Consider the following 20,987-nt stretch of genomic DNA (forward strand, 5'->3'; position numbering starts at 1 on the left):
CTGTTAGACTTTCGGACTTGTTTAATTACGCCTTCTGCATGTCATATGTTGTGCTTTTTAAACTGTCCTGCATTGCTGTATTATAATGTATTTTGAATCATATCTTCTAAAATGATAGCCAATGCAAAGCAAATTTAAAATTATCCTCCCAGGTCCCTATTCTTCAAGCTCGTACCTTATTTTGATATATATTTTTAATTTTTGGATGTTTTAACCTTTTAATTCCATTGAATGTTCTGCTGGTGTAGTATTAAATTGCGAGACCAAGTGCCAATGGGTACTTATTATAGAGATGGAGGCACAAAGGGATTAGGACTTGAACTGAGTGGGGATCAATGCACTCATGTTAGTCTTCTTCTTCTTTTTATTTATTTATTTTTTGGCTACTTGGTTGTCACCACAATGCTGGTTGATTACCCTTACCCTTCTCCATCTCCTGTCAGTTCATTCTTCTTCCGATCCCACAACTTCAAAATTTCTTGCCACCGCATCCTTCCATCTGGTCTTAGGCCTTCCTCTTCTTCTTCTTGGCATCCCATACCCATCTCTCTTCCTTCTCTCCCCACTCGCCCCCATCTCCCCTCTTCCCATCGTCTCCCCTCCCCCTTCTCTATGGCCTCTCTGCGCCACCTCTCCAACCCCCTCCCTCCTTCTCCAACCCCCACCCTTTGTCTCTCCCCTACCCCACCTTTTGTCTCTCTCCTCCCTGCCCTTTGTCTCTCACTCCTCCCTTTCTCTCTACCCCTACCTTTCTCTCATCAGATCACTAAATCAATTTAATCTTCTCAGCTACTTTCTCTGATGCTTCCACAATCTTCACTGACCCTCTGATTATACCGTTTCCTAATTTTGTCCTTTCTTGTCACTCCACATATCCTTGTCATTTTTAGGTAGTAGGTTGTCGACAGCAACCACTCAGGGTCGTACTACTGTTTGGACTTGGGAGCGTTAAAGTGGTCATCTTGCAATCTCCGTGTCAGGATTGCTGGTCTTACTTTGTCTCACTCAAACGACAAACAAACATTATTCACTTTTCATCATTCACTTTTCTTACTCATTTTCACTCCTCACCTTTACATTCTTTTTTTTTTTCTTTAAAAAAAAAATCTTTATGCAGTTATTTTATTTTAAGGCCTGGCCTCGATGAGCACTATATAGTCAGTGACTGGAGCCTTCAAAAAAAAAAATTCTCCACATCCGCATCTCGTTTACATCCAGTGACTGTTCCTCTTTCTTTGATTGCTGCCCATGCTTCCGCACTGCTTAACAAAGTCAGTCTCACAACTTTCTTGTAAATTCTTCCTTTCAGTTTCAGCAGTACTTTTCTATAACACAACACAAAACTTCACTGCACTTCCTCCAATTATTCCAACAAGAAGCAATGTTAATTCCATTTCCATATTTCAATCTTCTGTCACCCCTGACCAGTTACTTGAAATTATGATCTTTCTACTTCCAGCCCGATTCTCTTCCCTTGGCTCAAACTGACAATCCAAACATTGAGTTTTTGCTCTACTCATCTAATGCCCTCGTATTAGTCTATTTAAGAAGAGGAAGGCCTAAAGAATGTGATTCTCGAGCAAGAATTTGGGATTTGTAATCTGATTTTAGCTCTTTCAGGTTTATAAATTGTATGATTCACAACATAGTACCGCTGATGGATTTTCTATGAATGAGTTTGTCTGATTTTGATATTTCATATCCTGCAGAAAAGTTTTGTTCCCTTGTACTTGTATATTTACTACGACTACTAATTTAATGGTCCCAATTATTCCCACCTTATTTGTTGGCCGGGGAAATGTTTTTGCTCGACTTTTGTGAACCAGATGGTGAGGCCTGATGTTGAGTGCAGCTGATTATGGATTGGAATTTGTAATGTGATCAGTGTGCCACATAACTCGCCTCCTCGTGGGATCTTTAACGACCATCAACTACTGCCAGAAGATTGGAGTTGGTTTTGTGTCCTACCGATGGACGGCACATATTGATGCCTCACCCTACCTGCGGAACATCTGGATGGCAGTTTATAGCTGGGTCATGATTAAAACCCAGGCTAGAAAGCTTAGAGGTGTGGGTGCACACCTCTGGCATAAGCTCATTGTTGGCACATTCATACTGCAATGTGCTAATAATCAGCTGATGCCGGTCATTGTAAGGTTATGCATCCATTTCGCTAATGAACACCGAATCTGAACAACAATGTTCACATAAATATGCTTGTGTTAAAGTTGGGGAGAAAAATGGTAAATTTTGGGTGGTTCTGAACAAATTATCTCAGGTGGCTCCTCGTATATGCAAAAGACTTGAAGGAGATGTAGGCGTGGTCCATTTTTTGGGAAGGGGCGAAAATTCCACCTTTTGGGTACATGACTCTCCTAACATAAAAATACTTAAGCAAAATGCTGGTAAACACTCAGATTATGTGAGTGGGTTTAACCACTCCCGAATGATTAATGTGTGCACGAAATTGAAAATACCATCATTTTGATCCCTTGAGCCATACGTGTGCCTAAAGTACCTTCTCCTCAAATTCTCCCATTCTCTCTACACTCTCTACAGGGAAACAAAAGTTGAACTTTCTAATTCAGATTTGTTAAATGTTTGTACCACCTTGTTCTTTGCAGGTGAACTTCATAAACATGGTCTCATTTCTGACGTGCGAAAGACTTTTGACTCTTAACCATCTGACTCATCTTTGACTTTGTCTTGCTAGAAGAGTTTTATTACTGAGGGAATAGCAGGATGTCCCTCAAATTGCAACTAATCTTGCGCGGATTACCCATACCAGCGGCAGAGATTTAACTTCAAACTTGTAATGTTTCTCCTTTGGGCATATATGCCAACATTGGACCTTTATGGGCTTTTGCCTGCCAAGTTTTATGAAATAACATTAGATCTCCCCTCCCTGACATCCCTGAGACGAGGCAACCATCATCCAGCAAATTATTACATTTGCAGAATTGTTGAAGGCCAAAATGTTTCAGAAAGTAAAACGATCAAATGCAAATAAACATTATTCCTGTTACAAAGTAGACGTCGCAAGAAGATTTCTAACATTTGCTTTCTTTATCATTGGTACTTTATCTTCATTTAACATGCAGTCTCGGATTGTCTTTCCTTTATCCTTGTTGAACTACACAAGGTGTCATTTTTTTTTTCTTCAGTATTGAATGACATGTGCCACTTGTCAACATCAGTTCAGTGATAGATAGATAGATACTGATGAAGAGTCATCTGTAACAATGAAGAGGATTTTTCAGAACGGATGTCATTTCTGTAGATTAGGAACAAGACTGGGGCTGCTTTGGCAGTACCGTACTCAGACTTTGAGAGAGGGAGTTCCAATGCAATGGGAGGATTTAAGTAGTTGGGTTCTTCAGGGATCAGTTCTGGGACCATTATTATTCTTATTCATAATTAGACAGTGGGTTGCGTCTGCTTTCTAAATTTGCAGGTGACACAAAGCTTGGAGGTGTGGTAGATAGCAGAGAGAGTGGTGAGCAGATTCAGGAAAGTCTACATACTCTGATTGGGTAATGGATTGGCAGATGTAGTTTCTCTTAAATAAATGCAAGTTGCTGGGGATGGTTAAGAATAATGAAAATATATATCACATGATCATAAATATAGACAAGTCAGGAGACGACGATGGTTCACGAGCGAGCGGTATTCAATGACAAAGGACGGACTATAACCGGGACAGGCCAGGCCCGGAGATGTCAAAACGAAGGTTACTGCCCTTGAAATAGAAAATGATGTATAATCAGTGATGAGGTTAGTTAGCTACACAATACCGAAAATTCGGTTCGATTCCGACAACTTTGAAAATTTGACCTTTGTGACCTTCAAGGGTCAAAGGTCGAAGATTCTGAAATTTGTTGGAAAACTTGTATTTCATGATGTATGTGATAAGATAAGATCATGTACGACATTTCACCCTATCAGGAAGCGAACAATGCAACTAAACCATCAAAAATCGACTTTTCTAAATTTCGTGACCTTGTGACCTTGACCTTGGGGCGAAAATGAAAAATCGAGCTCTGTGGGGCTAGACACGTATCATTGGCCTAACCAAATACCGAAACCCCTGTCAGATTCCACCAAACCCCTCGGAGAAGATGTAGCTTGAACTCGATTATCCCCTAAAAAGACATCTTTTTCGGTTGTGGCTCTGCCCACAATGGGCGCAATACGCCCAATAGGCAGGACACAACTAGATCATATCAACCTCCCATGCAAGTTTCATCAAGATCAGTTGAAATCATCGAGTAGTTATGCTGCAGACAGACACACACACACAGACAGATGCACACACATGACGAATATAGTGGTCACTTGATAACTCGTGAACCAATTACATGATTATAGACCATTGCTGGAAGACTACCAGCAGCATGTCCAGAGTTGACTGGCATGGAATCCAAACTGGTGGTCAGATCACGTTGTATGAAACCAGGACTACACCAGCAGCAATGATGGATTTCATGACTTTGCTTGTAATCGGAAGCAAGGCTCACCAGACTGTGGTTGGTACGGTCTGTTTTTGCATCTTGTGGATGGGAGTGATGTTTGATTTTGAGGTAGAATGATAGATTAAAGAACTCAGAAAATTGAGAAGCAATAATTTTGGTTAAAGTATCAACATACCACCAATGTTTATCTTTTTATGCCTCCGCCCCCAAAGGTGGCCGGAGGCATTATGTTTTCGGGTTGTCTGTCCATACGTCTGTCCGTATGGGCGAAACCTCATTTTTCTCAGCAACCACATGTCTGATTGAGACAAAACTTTCAGGGTATGAACGACACCCATGCATAATGTGGTGATAATTTTGACATAATAGGTCACGTGGTATGGCAGCCATCTTGGATTAAATGCAAATAATTAAAAAACGATTTCTTGGAAACCGCTGAATGGAAAAATTTGAAACTTGGCACATTGTCAAGTACTCCCAATGGGGAACAAAATAATGATAATTATGACCATTGGTGAAGTGGTATACCAGCCATCACTGTTTTAATCGAATGCATTATCCTAAAAATCTGAAATTGCATGCACGTGATCTATGACCCATTTGTATTGAAATATTTAATTTATGACATCATAGGTCACATGGTTTGGCAGCCATATTGGATTTAACCGAAAACCTTAAAGAAGCATTTTCTCCTAAACCACCAAATCGATTCACTCAAAACTTTACGTGTCATTGACAGCCATGGCGATTAAAAGTTGATCATGAAAACGGCATTGGTCACATGGTGTGGCAGCCATATTGGATTGAAGGAAGATATTAAATAATTTTATCTCTGAAACCGCTTACCCTATCGATGTGAAATTTTACAAATGTCATTTAACACCATTGTTGCATCTAGTTTGAAAATGATGATGTCATGGGCAACGTGGTTTAGCAGCCATCTTGGATAGAAAAACAAACCTTATCCGATCAACACGAAACTTCACCAATGTGATCCCCTACCCATACATATGCAGAGTGTACATTTTTTAAATGTCATACCATGTGGTTTGGCAGCCATATTAGCTTGAAATCCGGTATTTTAAAAAAATCCCTTCTCCGAAACTGCTTCACCAATCGATGTGAAACCTGTCCTGTCAGGTAAAAAGTGATACTTGAAAACAGCTGAAGGGAATGAAATCATACTTTATTTTTAGGACAATGAATGAGGGCATCTACCCATTGTCATAGGCAGGGACTACGTGGAGGCATATTGGTGACAGTCGCATTGCTCCATTTACTTTTGTGTAACCTGAAATTTGTTATTTTCAGCGAGTTCACAAATATTATGCTGATAGGATTGCAAATAGTCTCATTCATGCACACACTTGAGATCACACTGAATGAAGAAATAATTTCTCAAATTTTTTTGTATATATGTTTTTGTACTTGGTGGTATAAACCAGCTCACAGATGAATATTCCAACTTTGTTTTGAGACTTGATAAGTCTCTCATTCCCCATGATATATTTCGTACATCAATTTCAAAATGTAATAATGCTAGTTCCTTACAAGGAGCTGCAATGCAAGAGGCAATTAGGCCCATGGAGGTTGTGCAATGGTTGCTTGTCTGTGCTCTATCCTTCATTGCTGGGATCAGGTTGCTTGTCTGTGCTCTATACTTCAATGCTGCGATGGGGTTGCTTGTCTGTACTCTATCCTTCAATTCTAAGATCAGGTTGCTTGTCTGTGCTCTATTCTTCAATGCTAAGATCAGGTTGCTTGTCTGCTCTATCCTTCAATGCTGCGATGGGGTTGCTTGTCTGTACTCTATCCTTCAATTCTAAGATCAGGTTGCTTGTCTGTGCTCTATCCTTCAATGCTGAGATCAGGTTGATTGTCCGTACTCTATCCTTCAATGCTAAGATCAGGTTGATTGTCCGTACTCTATCCTTCAATGCTAAGATCAGGTTTCTTGTCTGTGCTCTATCCTTCAGTGCTGTGATCAGGTTTCTTGTCTGTTCTCTATCCTTCAATGCTGAGATCAGGTTGATTGTCCGTACTCTATCCTTCATTGCTAAGATCAGGTTGCTTGTCTGTGCTCTATCCTTCAATGTTGAGATCAGGTTGCTTGTCCGTACTCTATCCTTCAATGCTAAGATCAGGTTGCTTGTCCGTACTCTATGCTTCAATGCTAAGATCAGGTTGCTTGTCCGTACTCTATGCTTCAATGCTGAGATCAGGTTGCTTGTCCGTACTCTATTCTTCAATGCTAAGATCAGGTTGCTTGTCCGTACTCTATGCTTCAATGCTAAGATCAGATTGCTTGTCTGTACTCTATGCTTCAATGCTAAGATCAGGTTGCTTGTCTGTACTCTATCCTTCAATTCTAAGATCAGGTTGCTTGTCTGTGCTCTATTCTTCAATGCTAAGATCAGGTTGCTTGTCTGCTCTATCCTTCAATGCTGCGATGGGGTTGCTTGTCTGTACTCTATCCTTCAATTCTAAGATCAGGTTGCTTGTCTGCTCTATCCTTCAATGCTGAGATCAGGTTGATTGTCCGTACTCTATCCTTCAATGCTAAGATCAGGTTTCTTGTCTGTGCTCTATCCTTCAGTGCTGAGATCTGGTTGCTTGTCCATGCTATATGCTTCAATGCTGAGATCAGGTTTCTTGTCTGTGCTCTATCCTTCAATGCTGAGATCAGGTTTCTTGTCTGTGCTCTATCCTTCAATGCTGAGATCAGGTTGATTGTCCGTACTCTATCCTTCAATGCTAAAATCAGGTTGATTGTCCGTACTCTATCCTTCAATGCTAAGATCAGGTTTCTTGTCTGTGCTCTATCCTTCAGTGCTGTGATCAGGTTTCTTGTCTGTGCTCTATCCTTCAATGCTGAGATCAGGTTGATTGTCCGTACTCTATCCTTCAATGCTAAGATCAGGTTTCTTGTCTGTGCTGTATCCTTCAATGCTAAGATCAGGTTGATTGTCCGTACTCTATCCTTCATTGGTAAGATCAGGTTGCTTGTCTGTGCTCTATCCTTCAATGCTAAGATCAGGTTGCTTGTCCGTACTCTATGCTTCAATGCTGAGATCAGGTTGCTTGTCCGTACTCTATGCTTCAATGCTGAGGTCAGGTTGCTTGTCCATACTCTATTCTTCAATGCTAAGATCAGGTTGCTTGTCCGTACTCTATGCTTCAATGCTAAGATCAGGTTGCTTGTCTCTACTCTATGCTTCAATGCTAAGATCAGGTTGCTTGTCTGTACTCTATGCTTCAATGCTGAGATCAGGTTGCTTGTCCATACTCTATTCTTCCATGCTAAGATCAGGTTGCTTGTCCGTACTCTATGCTTCAATGCTAAGATCAGGTTGCTTGTCCGTACTCTATCCTTCAATTATAAGATCAGGTTGCTTGTCTGTGCTCTATTCTTCAATGCTGAGATCAGGTTGCTTGTCCATACTCTATGCTTCAATGCTAAGATCAGGTTGCTTGTCCGTACTCTATACTTCAATTCTAAGATCAGGTTGCTTGTCTGTGCTCTATTCTTCAATGCTGAGATCAGGTTGCTTGTCCGTGCTCTATCCTTCAATGAGGAGTGTCAACCAAGTTAGCAGCAAGTACCATTTTCGGACCTTGGTATGACTTGGCAAGGGTTGGTTTTGAACTGTCACTTTCCACACTCGGAATGTATACTCTATCACACCACCGAGTCCGATAATGTCCTTTGGTCAGATTACCTGCTTGGTAACAAGCAAGTGGTTGCTGCATTTAGTGGTGGGCTTTTCTCTGTTAACCTGCGCATGATGAGGGTATCTTCCTTGTTGTGTAAGTCTTCTCCACTTGAGTGCATTTTGTCTTGAGTGTATTATCTAAGGTAAAGTATTGTAAACGAACATGTTGATGGAGTTTTGACTTTGCTGTCAACTTGAATTTGTTTGAAGCCAATCTATGCAATTGGGTGATGGCTACAGTATATGTGAGTAAGACTAACAGGAAATGTAACCAAGAATGACCTGACTCGGATTTCTAAGCAGCCATGCTACGGGCACAGGAGTTTTGTTCGAAATATTGTCTGTTTGTTCCAACAACACGCACTAAATGCCATTGAAGGACAAACCTGCCGTAGTATTTTGTTAAAGGTTTTTGGAATTCAAAATGATTTTCCATCTGAAATGAAGATGAGGCTTTTGCGGAAACTTTTCAGCCATAATGGTTGTCAGTTACACAAGTTGAACCACCCTGTGGGATCTAGCAAGGTAGCTTGGTGATTACCCAAGTTTGCAACAAATCTTTCTTTTGCTTCCTTTGCTTCCACAATGAGTGGCTGCAGGTGCAATATGAAGCCGGCATAGCAATTGTCTCATAAGTACGTCGTCCATGCTCCGCAGCAAGGTGTCCACCGGCTGAATTTGACCATTTCTCAAAGGGGACATTCCGATACAGGTCATGAGCATCTTTTTCAACAGTTGACTTGCACAACAATCGTGTTGTGGATACTATTAAAAATGTTTGTTGAGGGACAAAACTGATGTTGGGCTCACTGCGTAAAACGTCCATAAATCTGTGTGGCAGGTTGGATGTTGATCACCTGAGATTTTCCCATTATTTCAACATTACTTTGTTAGCCCACCGTTTAATTTCCATTGCATGCTCTGTTTACCACTAGCTCTATGACGTCAGCCCGTTACTACTGCTACAAAAGGCCCAATTATTTGCACATTCTTGTGGGGTCAGCTGGGGAATGCTTTTTGGGCCAAATCTTTCACAAACCCGCTGGACAGGCCTGAAGTTTGATTGAGGATGCAGGATTTTAATTGGTTCAGGGTGCTGGTGATAACTCGAATACTCTTCACGAAGGACGCAATGGGATGTTTAAGGCCAGCAGAAGGGACGACCAGTTTAACATGCACATGATGGATCACCGTGATGACAGTTTATATCTTGGTTGAGTTTCGAACCCAGGTGAGTGGCAACCTCCAGGTAACTCAAGATTAAAGCATGAAGGCTAAAAATATTTTTCGTTGAAGAGCAGATTATTCTGGATGTGTTGTAATCATTTGAATTTTTTTTAAAGAAACGTAACCACTGTTTAAGCTGTTTACTCGGCTGTATGTGATTTTAATCCTGAACAAATGTGGTTTGTGATGTTTGATGGAATTTTACAAAAAAAACGCATTTAAAATAAATTTAAATTTGCGGTTTTACAAAATGTAAAATTCGTTTGGGTACTGCTGATGTCACATGGTCACCCAGGACTTTAAAGAGATTGTTTTTAGCTCAACTGGAACTTAGTTCAGGGGAGCTTATGCGATGGTGCATCGTCTGTCCATCCGCCAGTCCGTAAACACTTGAAACTTCTTCTCTGAAACCACTGATGGGATTGCGGCCAAATTTGGCACAAAGGATATTTGTTGTGTGGTGACTAAAGTTTGTTCACAGCATTAAAGGATTCAGGGATTAAGGGGGTCTACCAGGGGTCAAAGTGGGTCCAGGTTTGCATTTGCATTTTGGGGATCCTAGGATCCTGGGTTCGAATCCCGGTCGATCGCTGAATTAACGCCAGGGGGGTTGACTCAGCCTGTCATCCTTCCGAGGTCGGCAAATTGAGTACCAGCTCACTGGTAATTCCCTGTGTGTCGCAGGAGGCGACAAACAAGGTTGGCGGCAGGAAGGGCATCCGGCCATAAAACATTGCTTCAAAAAAGGGGACCATGGTGCCCGAAAAAGGCCAACCCCTGCTCTGCAGGGAAAAATGGCCTCTAAAGGTGGTTCTTTCTATACATGGCAATAGAGTAACAATTCTATGAAGATGTCTATGCTAAAGGTTACCCTGGTGTTGGTGTAACCGTAAAGGTGGCTGGCTTAAGACCTGAAGGTGTTGAGTTTGAGCCCCTGTTGTGCCATTATAGGCTGCATTCAAAATATCTTGGAGGTATTTGTAAATTGTACTGAGTGTTGGCATAATTATATATATATATATATATATATATATATATATATATATATATATATATATATATACAGTATATGTGTGTGTGTGTTTTTGTTGTGGTATTGAGATAGAAAAATAAAATGTCAAAATATGTCGTGATTGCAAACGTGTTTGTCGAAAAAACGTGTTTTGTCGAAAACAATATTACATTGTTTTCAAATTACATTGCAACAAAAAAATTGTAATTGTCGAAAAAACGTGTTTTAGGGCTGGCTACACACTTTTTTTTATTTTAATTTTAAACCTTTTTTTTTTTTTTTTTTTTTTGATAGATGCCAATGTACCAGAAAAGGACAGTGAACCAAATTTCAGCTCTCTAGGACATATGGAACCTAGAAAACGAACGGCTCAAAGATTTGAAATGGGACAAACAAACAAAGTTCAGATTAAGTTTAAAATGTGTAATAAAAAGGATTGTGGTGCACAGATTGTTCATTCAGTAACTGGATTGACCCATCTGTGAACAACTCGATGAAAGCATCAGCAGACCATTCTGGGCCCTTTTCCTTCGTAAGTTATGCCTTATGTTGTACCTTACAATCCACGTGGCCTTGTAATCCACAACAGAGACTTTACAACAGATAGCAAGTTTTAAAGGAGTTTCTTACTGCAGCATGTGCAAATGGCTTTCAACAGGTTATGGTGTATTATGGTTATTTATTTATTTTAATTCGATTAAAAAAATATATGGTAAGGGTGCAATACCCAAGAGAGATTCACTTCCTTCTGTTGGAATCATTGTAATTGCTGCAGCCATTGTGCTAGGCTGGATGACGTTGATTAACAATTCGGCGATTTTGCGATCTCTCGATTGTATCTCTCGTTGTATTTTGGGTCGTTTTCTTGTTAGTTATGAAAACGTACTATAATAAAATTTATGGCTTTGAGGCTTATAACTTCACTCCATAGTAGCTTTGCAGCATATGATTTTGCACACAATTGATGGGGTGTCTATGTTTTCCCCATCCCATTCCCATCCCGATATATGGAATACTATGACATCAACTCAATGACATCAACTCATCCTGGGAATTCTTCCAAAGTAAATTGCTCTCTCTCATGTACAGATTTATCCCATCTCGTCTTCAGTTGTCATACCCTTCCTCCCGTCCATGGTACACGGAATCTTGTGGTGAGGCTGTTGCCCAGAAACAACTTGCTTTCCTCTCCTGGAAAGCAAATCCAACGGAAGGAAATCTCATTTCCTTTCACAAAGCCCAAAACAAGTGTGTGTCCACCCTCAGGAGAGCCAGGAAACAATATCTCTCCGTTCTCAAGACCAAACTCTCTTATCTGTCTCCCTCTTCCAAATCCTGGTGGCGTCTGGTCAAATCTGTTTCTGGTGTTTGTTCCCCCTCCATCCCCTCCCTCACCTCAAACGGCTACATGGCTGACTCCGCACGTGAAAAAGCTGAATGCCTCAACTCTGTGTTTGCCTCTAAATCTTGTGTCCCAAACCCATCCCTCTCTGTACCCACCATGCCCAGTCGTACCCAGCTGCTCCTGGACTCTGTCCTTTCCTCCTGACAAGGTGGAAAAGTTTCTGTCAACCCTCGACTCTAATTCTGCAACTGGACCTGACGGCATCAGCCCACGGGTCCTAAAATCCTGTTCTTCCACTCTTTCACTCCCTCTCTCTGTTCTCTTCACCCTCTCTTTTGCTCAAGATCATCTGCCATCTGCTTGGAAATCAGCCAACATCACCGCTTTGCACAAAAAGGTGCAAAAACAGATCCTAGCAACTACAGACCAATCAGCCTTCTCCCAATTATCAGCAAAGTCATGGAATCCATCATTGCCTCGGATATGAAATCTTTCCTCTTCTCCAATGGCTTGATCTCTGATCATCAATTTGGTTATAGACCTGGTCACTCTACTCTGGACATGCTGCTTCTGCTTTCTCAACAATGGATGGAGGTCCTCAATGCCAAACAGGAAATTAGAGCTGTCTCCCTTGACATATCATGTGCCTTCGATACGGTCTGGCACCGCGATCTGCTCACCAAACTCTCCTTTGGTATCCATGGAAATCTCCACGCATGGCTGGCGGACTTCCTCTCAAGTCGTAGTCAACGTGTGGACCTGAATGGGTTTCTCTCATCTCCTCTTCCTGTTCAGGCTTGAGTTCCCCAAGGCAGTGTTCTGGGCCCTGTGCTTTTTCTGGTCTTCATCAATGATCTCTCTGACTCTCTTGAAAATGCTCTCTATCTCTTTGCTGACGACTTTATTCTCTGTCGCTCCATTCCTCATCCCTCAGATCGGCAGTCTGCAGCCTCCTCACTCTCTGCAGACCTGGACAAAATCACAGACTGGGCAAACAAGTGGAACATGTCTTTCAATCCTGACAAATCTCACACTCTTACGATGTCTCTCCGAAAAGACCGACTGGACAACCCTCCCATCCACTTTCTGAATAATCCTCTCCAAGAAGTTCTGTCACTCAAGCTTTTGGGTCTCACTATCTGCCATGATCTTTACTGGGAAGACCACATTTCAAATCTGGCCCCCAAAGCCAGTCGCCGACTGGGCATCCTCCGTCATGCGAAGTCCTTCCTTGGCACACCTGAGCTCCTCACCACATACAAGGCTTTAATCTGCATCTCAATGGAATACTGCTCTCCCCTCTGGGCTGGTGCTCCTGCCTCACACCTCGCTCGTCTTCACGCTGTTGAAACCAAAGCGTTCAGAATCAGTGGAATCTCCCACGATGAAGCTAACTCCAAGGGCCTTTCACTCACTCACCGCAGGCAGGTTGGTGGTCTTTCCGTCTTCTACCGACTCCTCTCTGGCCTTGCCCCCCCACCCCCCCCCAGCTCTCTCTGGGCTCTGTCCCCCAAATATTCCTACAGGTCGCACAAGATCTGCCTGCAACCCTATTATGGTTAAACTGCCAAAATCAAGACTCTCTGCTCACCTTCACTCCTTCATTCCTCTTTTCTCCCACCTCTGGAACAAACTCCCTCACTCTCTTCAATCCCACTCCACCCTCCAGGTCTTTAAAACAGCTGTTCACCACCATCTCTTATCTTCCCCCATCCAAAACCTTGATCTTTTCTACCCCTGCTAATTTCACCCCAAATCCACTTTTTTGAAATACCAACTTCTGTCCTGGAAGTCCTTGGTGTCCTTGTGTTTTATACTTCTCCCACCCCCCCCCCCCAACCCCCTTCCCACGCCTCCTCCCCCCAAGCCCTCTCCCTCCCACACATCTCCCTGCTCTCAAATGTTGTGTTTGTGTGCTTCCCCTTCTCTCCCCATCTTGTCTTCCGCTCCCTCCTTTTATATATTTTGTTTGTCTGTTTGATTTGTTTGTGAAATAAATGTTAGCTCTTTCACGAGCGTCGATTCTGTATACAGAAAAAAAAAGAAAAAAAAGACTAAATTGTACTCCATGCTGGATATTTGTCTTCCTCAATGCACTGGGAGAAACCAAGTTTCAATGGGGTTAAGACTATAGATCCCTCCCCAAAGATTAACTTCATCATTGGCTGTAACACAGCTACAGATTTCAATCGCTCTCGTATTTTCGTTCATTTTATCTTCCATTCATGGACGAGTGCATGACGTATACTTTTCTACGGAGGAGATTGTTTTTGGGAGATTATGAAAGTGTAAAATAATGGTGACCCATTAACATTTTTACATAACCCTACATCCTCCTGCTGTGTGCAGTGTTCCATCTGTCGCATCGCCTCTCAGCCGTGATCCCAGAAAGCTGCTTGCTGATTGTTCTGGGTCTATTGCTTGGTGGGGTGGTCTGGGGTGCCATCCACCAAGCGGAGTTCACACTCACCCCTACCGTATTCTTCTTCTATCTCCTTCCTCCAATCGTGTTTGATGCCGGCTACTTCATGCCCAGCCGGCTCTTCTTTGACAACCTGGGAGCTATCTTGACATATGCTGTTATTGGGACTGTGTGGAATGCTGCCACCACAGGCCTTTCCCTTTATGGCGTGTATTGTACCGGAGCCATGGGTGAGCGGTTTTTTTCTTTGACTGCCCCTTTAAGAATATGCATGAGCATACAGCAGTTTACATCTTTGGGTGATATAATGGCAGACATTGCACGAGCATCCCAGAAGTTGTTTAAATGAAAGCAACAGCATTCATTGTTATTGGCAACACCCTGAACCAATTACAAATAATTCCTCTGGCTATCACTGGGAAGGCAAAGGCAAACCACCTAGTGTAATCTTTGCTTTGAGAATGATTTGGCAGCAATAAACCTGCTTTTTATGGTTAAAGCACAATATATGGACAGAACATGCACTTGTAAAATAAATTGTGCCATTCTTAAAATTGAGGAGAGGTCAGTTTGCAGCTCATTAGTCCCCTACCTGGAGCGGACTATAGGTTTGCTTCTGTCTGTCCATCCCCCCCCCCCCCCCCCTGTGGTTTTCCAGACTTTGTCTGCATACCCTTTAACATATTTAACTAAAGCTTGGTACATGGATTTATTTTAAGTTACAGAACACGTTTGAGTTTTGGGATGTTTCATTAATTATTTTTTTTTAATCTAAGGCTTCCCAATATTTTGCATAGGTGGGGACATAAATTGTAAAGCAATTCTCCCTCTTGTTTTGGCCTTTGTCCTTGACCGTGCAGGACCATTGAACGTGACCATACTTGATTTTCTGCTTTTTGGAAGTCTCATTGCGGCGGTGGATCCCGTCGCTGTATTGGCCATATTTGAGGAAGTGCACGTCAACGAGGTGCTTTTCATCATAGTTTTTGGCGAGTCCCTGCTCAATGATGCCGTCACTGTGGTAAGTACTTGCATCCTGCAACAAAATTAATTCTGCACTTGCAATGTGATTTTTGGCAGCATTTGTTGAGGTTTTGTAAGTTGAGTCGAGTATGGTGGTATGGATTGGCATTGTTGTGCAGTGTGTGTTTGCGAGTGGATTAATTTGCTTTGAAGTTAAGTGATTCTGTAATTCTGATTTGGCAGCAGCTTGTCAGATGCATTGCTTGTTATGTTTACTTGGTGTGCTTCACATTCCTTTTGTGGTTATTTGGTCTGTGATGTAATTATTACTCCCACCAGGGAGTAGTGTATGTGTATGTGTATGTGTATGTTCGTATGTTCGTGTGTTCGTGAACAATATATCTGGAAAAGTTCTGAACGGATTTGGATGAAAGTTGGTGGTATGATTGCCCTTGGGATAAGGAAGAATTGATTAGTTTTTGGTGAAGCTCAGGATATTATTCAGGATCCACGAATTTTTTGGGGAATTTTTTTCAGTTTTACTGCATTAAAGCTTTTATTCTTATTCATAAATGATGTTTTTCTCCTCTAATTCCGAGATATATCAAAATAAATTCTCTGACGGTTAGGGCCTACTTTCTTTTTCATTTATTGTTTTGGGAAGAGGGGATGTTAAACAAAACGTATTATTCCAACTTGACCCACGGTGGGAGTATGCACTCTACTGAGTGGCGTTCTAGTTGACATTGTGATGTGTCAAGCTTGTTGAGTAATTTTTTTTGCACTGGGTTGTTAACGCCTCTCTATTTACAGGTGCTGTACAAGGTATTTGCCTCGTTTGTGGGTGTTGGCGTGACAAACATTCAGACTGTGGATTATGTGAAGGGAATCGGTGAGGAGTTCCACGAAACCATGGAGAGAAATTAATCTTTCATGATGAACTTTTGTATCGGAGTCTTGCCGTAACATTCGGAGTTAAATGTCCCTATATCTATGTTGAGGATAACCTGGTGTTAAGACAAAGGCTAAACAAGACCCTAATACCAAGCTCCTTTGAATATTGTTCAAGTTGTAGTATTTCTTCTTATTTTTGGCTTCAGGATCTTTTTTCGTGGTGGCGCTTGGTGGTACAGCAGTTGGAGTGGTGTTTGCTTTCTTTATGTCACTGGTCACGCGTTTCACAAAACACGTGAAGATCATGGAACCAGCCTTCATCTTGACGCTTGCCTACCTGTCCTACCTCACAGCCGAAATGTTTACTCTCTCTTCTATTCTTGCGTGAGTGTTTTATTTTGTACTATTTGATGAGAAAGTTTATAAAGCAAAATTGTCTAAAATAAATTCATCATTTGATTAGTTTGTACCCCTTGGGAACAAGGTGATGGTACTAACTGACAGAGGGGGTCAGTCAACCCTTGGACATGATAAGCAAGGAATGAACAAACAGGAAAAAGAAGGGAGGAAACATTACAAGTGAGATGGTTGGGTTCATGGGATGGGGGAGAAGAAGAGTGTAATAAATAGGGGAAGATTTGAGATGGTGTTGCACTACCTGCTCGAAGCCTTGGAGAGAAAGAGGCGATTCCATAGGTTGGAGAGATGGGGAATAAGAGTTGCGGTGTGCCGTCGGCCTGTATTTTGGAAGTTTAACCAGAAGGTTACTGGAAGTGCGCATGCATCCTCTGGCTTTTGGGAAAAGTCGTTGGCCTGAGAGGCACAGGCACACTGGATGAGACAAAAACCAGAGGTCACTGACTTATCTGAGATGAGAGCAGCAGGCCTTGTTTAAGCCTCATCATGGGTGATTCCAAGAATGCTAAAAGCTTTCGATCCCACATGATGCAGGACAGACAGATGTAATGCTGGTGGACAACCCAAAGGAGAGAGCAGTACTTTATTGAATTGTACACAAAGGTCTTGTAGGCTAAGGAATAGTTCAAGTTTTTAAAAGAAAATACTTAGAATGAGGAAAGCTGCCTGGGCTGAGTCTGGCATTGGAGGCCGGCTTTGCTATATGGTCAGCACATGAGGCCATGGCTGATGGTGAGGCCTAGAAGTTCAAGAGACCGAACCCCTTCCGATGGCTAACCAAGAAAATAGGTCGGTTTTCATTTGATCCTTCAAGTGATTGGGGAAGAGATCTTGCCAGTGTTGAAAGATGTTCCATTTATCAGACTAGTGTATAATCATTTCTAGATCAGCAGAGTGATGCAGATGTTGTCTGGATAGTTGTGGGATAGGGTACTGTACAACACTGTGGCGTTGTCTGGGACAAAGAGAAAGGGCACTTAGATCATCCTAGAGTTTGATTATGTTGTTCAAGAACAGAATGACTGAGCTCGCGTTTGCTTCATTTCTCAGGGCGTTGGTAGCCTATTGATATTGTCGTCCCCTTTGCCCCTCGTACCCGTTGATACTGGTGCAGTACTCTAGTACTGGTGTATTTGATACGTTGATTCTGGTGAATTTGACCATGGTACGGGTGCACAATTACCTCCTTTTTTGAAAGAGTATGGATCTTTAACATCTAGGAGTTCCCTTTGAAGAACAATGATCATTGTTGTGTAGTAATACTCTTTGTATTAATACTCTTTGATGTTGTGTAATACTCTTTGTGTAGCACCAGGATGACAGCATTGGGAAGGAATTATGTGCCAAGATAATGAATCTCATAAGCAGTCCCGCAGGTGAAGCTAAACAAGGAATTTGGGAAGAAATGAATCAGGCTTCCAGGTGTTTGTGTGAAAAGAAATACTAGAATAGAGGGAAGTGAAGCACAAGATGAGGCCGTGTAGTCTATAGTAGAGGAAGGTCTGGCTGAATGGGGCAATGGTAACAACTAAATTAAAAGGTAAGATAATCTGAGATAAGCGGTGAGGTAGATGTTAAGCAGGAATACATGAAATTGAATAGAGGCAAATGGGGGTCGAAGGGAGGGGGAGCCTTGCAGGAACATTGGGCCTTCTTTGTGAGATGATTTTTAAGAGTTTTTAGTTTTGTCGTCCTAACATCATTAATGGTGGATTTTCTGTGAACAAAGAACCTCATTGTAGGATGTGAAGGTATGCTATCGCACAAACATCTTTGTGTAGGCGTCTTTGACTCATTTCTGAAGTGTTGCATTCCTGGCAATTTTCCTCCACACAAAACTTTCATACAAACGATCTGCAGAAAACAAAAACCTACCAATTTCACAGGAAGTGACCCTTTTTGTCTGAGCCTGCCAAGCTAAGGGACCACAGTTCATGGATGGTGTGATGTCGATATTTATCAATTAGTTGGAAAGATTGTGCAGTTATGAAAATAATTTATATTTTTTAATGGAAATAGTTTTGCATCATCGAATGACAATCGTCCTGCTATTTTTGGCAACTTGTACCAATGATGCTATGATGCTCCCACACCTTTTTTTTTTTTTTTTCAAAAACAAAAATAACCATTTTTGGGTTGAACATTAACAGGCCCTTGCAAAAGTTTCCGACCCACAAGGTTAGAGTAGTGAAGCGGGTTGAGTTGTCACGGCTGAGTTCCTGTGGAATTTTCAAAATTTACCATTACGGACGTCTTTCCAGGACACACAGGAAGTAGTCAGGTTCACTATGTCAATAAATTATATTTCGTTCAAAATCATGGTAGATTAGCAAACCTATACATTTTTGGAAAGGTTATAGCATAAGGAAACTAAAAATCAATGTTTACATTTGGAGAGATACCTGTATGGCGGCCATTTTGGATTTTCAAAATGGCCACTGTAAAATACATATTTTGTTCTATTTCTGCCTCTAATTACCCTAAAAACTTTTTAAAATATACTAAACCTATATTTTCAGGGACAAGGAATCCAATGAAAGTATCAAATTAGTGCTATGGGGAATGGTAAGACACAAATCAAAGGTTTTGAATTGCAAAATACTGTCTTTATATTCGCGATAAGTTGCATAATCAAATACATGTTATCATTTTGTACAGGCAGTTAATAACATCAAAATGTGTCACAATAATTCATATCACCAAACATACACAGGCAGTCAGCAAAATCATATATACACAGTCATGCAGTCAGTATAACTTCACATCTACACAGGCAGTCAATGACAAAATATACACAGGCAGTCAATGGCATCAAACATACACGATTACAGAATATGCCATTTAGAGTTCGTCATCACTGTCCTGTGTGTCGTATGCGACAATATAGTCCGCATCGTTTTCACAGTCCGTTCCACACAAGCAAAGGTCGGTCAAATTGATTGGCAAATCGAATTGGTCGAATGGTCGATCGAATCGAATTCGATGAATCGAATCGAATCGATCGAATTGGTCGAACGGTCGAATGGTCGATCGAAGCGATTGGTCGAATTGGTTGAATGGAATTGGTCGAATGGAATTGGTCGATTGGTCGAATTGGTCGAATCGAATTGGTCGGAATTGGCAAATGTAAACATTGCTTTTCAGATTTTCCATGTAATAACGTTTCCAAAAATGTATAGGTTTGCTAATCTACCATGATTTTGAACGAAAAAACATAGTGAACCTGACTAAAGTCTTTGGCTATGAATGGCAGTGACTTTGATACAAAGAATGCACTTGTGCTTTTTTTATTTATTTATTCTTAAACCTGCAAATTTCAGTTCCAGGTTGAGCTTTGTACATCTCAACTATCCCCCACCCCTCCTCCTCCACACCCCACCACTCTTATTTCTACAAATTGCAAAATCAGGATTGAATACCAACTGACTGATTGACCAAAGTTAGCATATCGAGCTCTTGGATGTATCATGATGATGTCTCATACATAAATGTATGAGAAATTGTTTTTCACCCAAGAGATGGGTTCGCCTGTTTAGCATTCGAATCTGAGCTGATGGCTTGTTTGAATCCTGGGTTCAAAGGCCTTGCACAATATTGTCCATTTTATACTAACATCCAATAATTCCTGAAAAAGTCGTCTTTATGCTTCATGAGACTTGTGGGCAAGCTCTACTGGGATCCGTGCATGCGTGCATGTTATATACTGCATATATATATATATATATATATATATATTGACATCCGTTGAACTTGGGGACGACTAAGAAGAAGACCTTTGTTGGTCGAAAGCTTGTCAAAAATGAAAGATCGACGTTCTGAAGCTACGTCCACGTCTGATTTAATCTCCCGATTATTTATTTAATGCAAATGAGACGCCCTGCTCATACTGTGGAGTTTCTACTATTTCTCACAGTTATATATATATATATATATATATATATATATATATATATATATATATATATATATATATATATATATATATATATATATATATATATATTTGTCTTTCGCAGCGAGAAGTCAATATCAGGATTATATCACAGGTGGCGTGACAAAATATACGGCCAGGTACATTTGACGATTGGCTTCACAATCGGGTATATAAGAGTTGTTGCGTTCTGTATTAGTGGAAAACAACTGCTGCCCATCTACAAAAGTTATTGCCACTTCCTCTGGAGATGGTCCGTCAACTCGACAATGCTGTTTGTCATGGAGTGGTGGCTTTATGAAATTCCAGCATGAAACAGCGTGCGATTGCTTGGCAGTATGGCATCACTCAAGGTCAGGTGTCAAAGATCCTGAAACGAAATGCTCAGAGGGGTGTCCCTTCTCCAATACTGAGGCCAGGACGTCCCCGCAGAACCACAAGGAGGGATGATCGCCAGCTGCACCGGTTAGTCCGCAATGGCCCTACCAAGTCAGCTAATCTGCTTAGGGCTGAGTGGCAGGAACTGGCAAATGTGCCTGTATCCAGAAGGCTAGTCAACCAACGACTGGTTCAAGCAGGCTATCGTGCCAG

General features: G+C 41.5%; 1 protein-coding gene across 2 annotated transcripts in view; it reads left to right on the top strand.

Moving 5' to 3' along the window:
* Positions 1 to 20,987, top strand: part of LOC137434126 (sodium/hydrogen exchanger 3) — a 130,253-nt gene that overhangs the window by 7,864 nt on the left and 101,402 nt on the right. Inside the window, exons 1-5 of one of the 2 annotated variants that reach the window (XM_068126828.2) lie at positions 9,151 to 9,416; positions 14,119 to 14,421; positions 15,052 to 15,212; positions 15,968 to 16,046; positions 16,255 to 16,432. In XM_068126828.2, coding sequence (XP_067982929.2) covers positions 14,298 to 14,421; positions 15,052 to 15,212; positions 15,968 to 16,046; positions 16,255 to 16,432 — 542 coding nt within the window. In that variant the 5' untranslated portion in view covers positions 9,151 to 9,416; positions 14,119 to 14,297. Of the gene's footprint in view, positions 1 to 9,150; positions 9,417 to 14,118; positions 14,422 to 15,051; positions 15,213 to 15,967; positions 16,047 to 16,254; positions 16,433 to 20,987 lie in introns of those variants that run through there. The other variant, XM_078785748.1, reaches the window with a different exon arrangement.

The sequence above is a fragment of the Myxine glutinosa genome, chromosome 10 (genome assembly GCF_964187855.1).
Source record: "Myxine glutinosa chromosome 10, kmMyxGlut1.1, whole genome shotgun sequence".
Taxonomy (NCBI): domain Eukaryota; kingdom Metazoa; phylum Chordata; class Myxini; order Myxiniformes; family Myxinidae; genus Myxine; species Myxine glutinosa.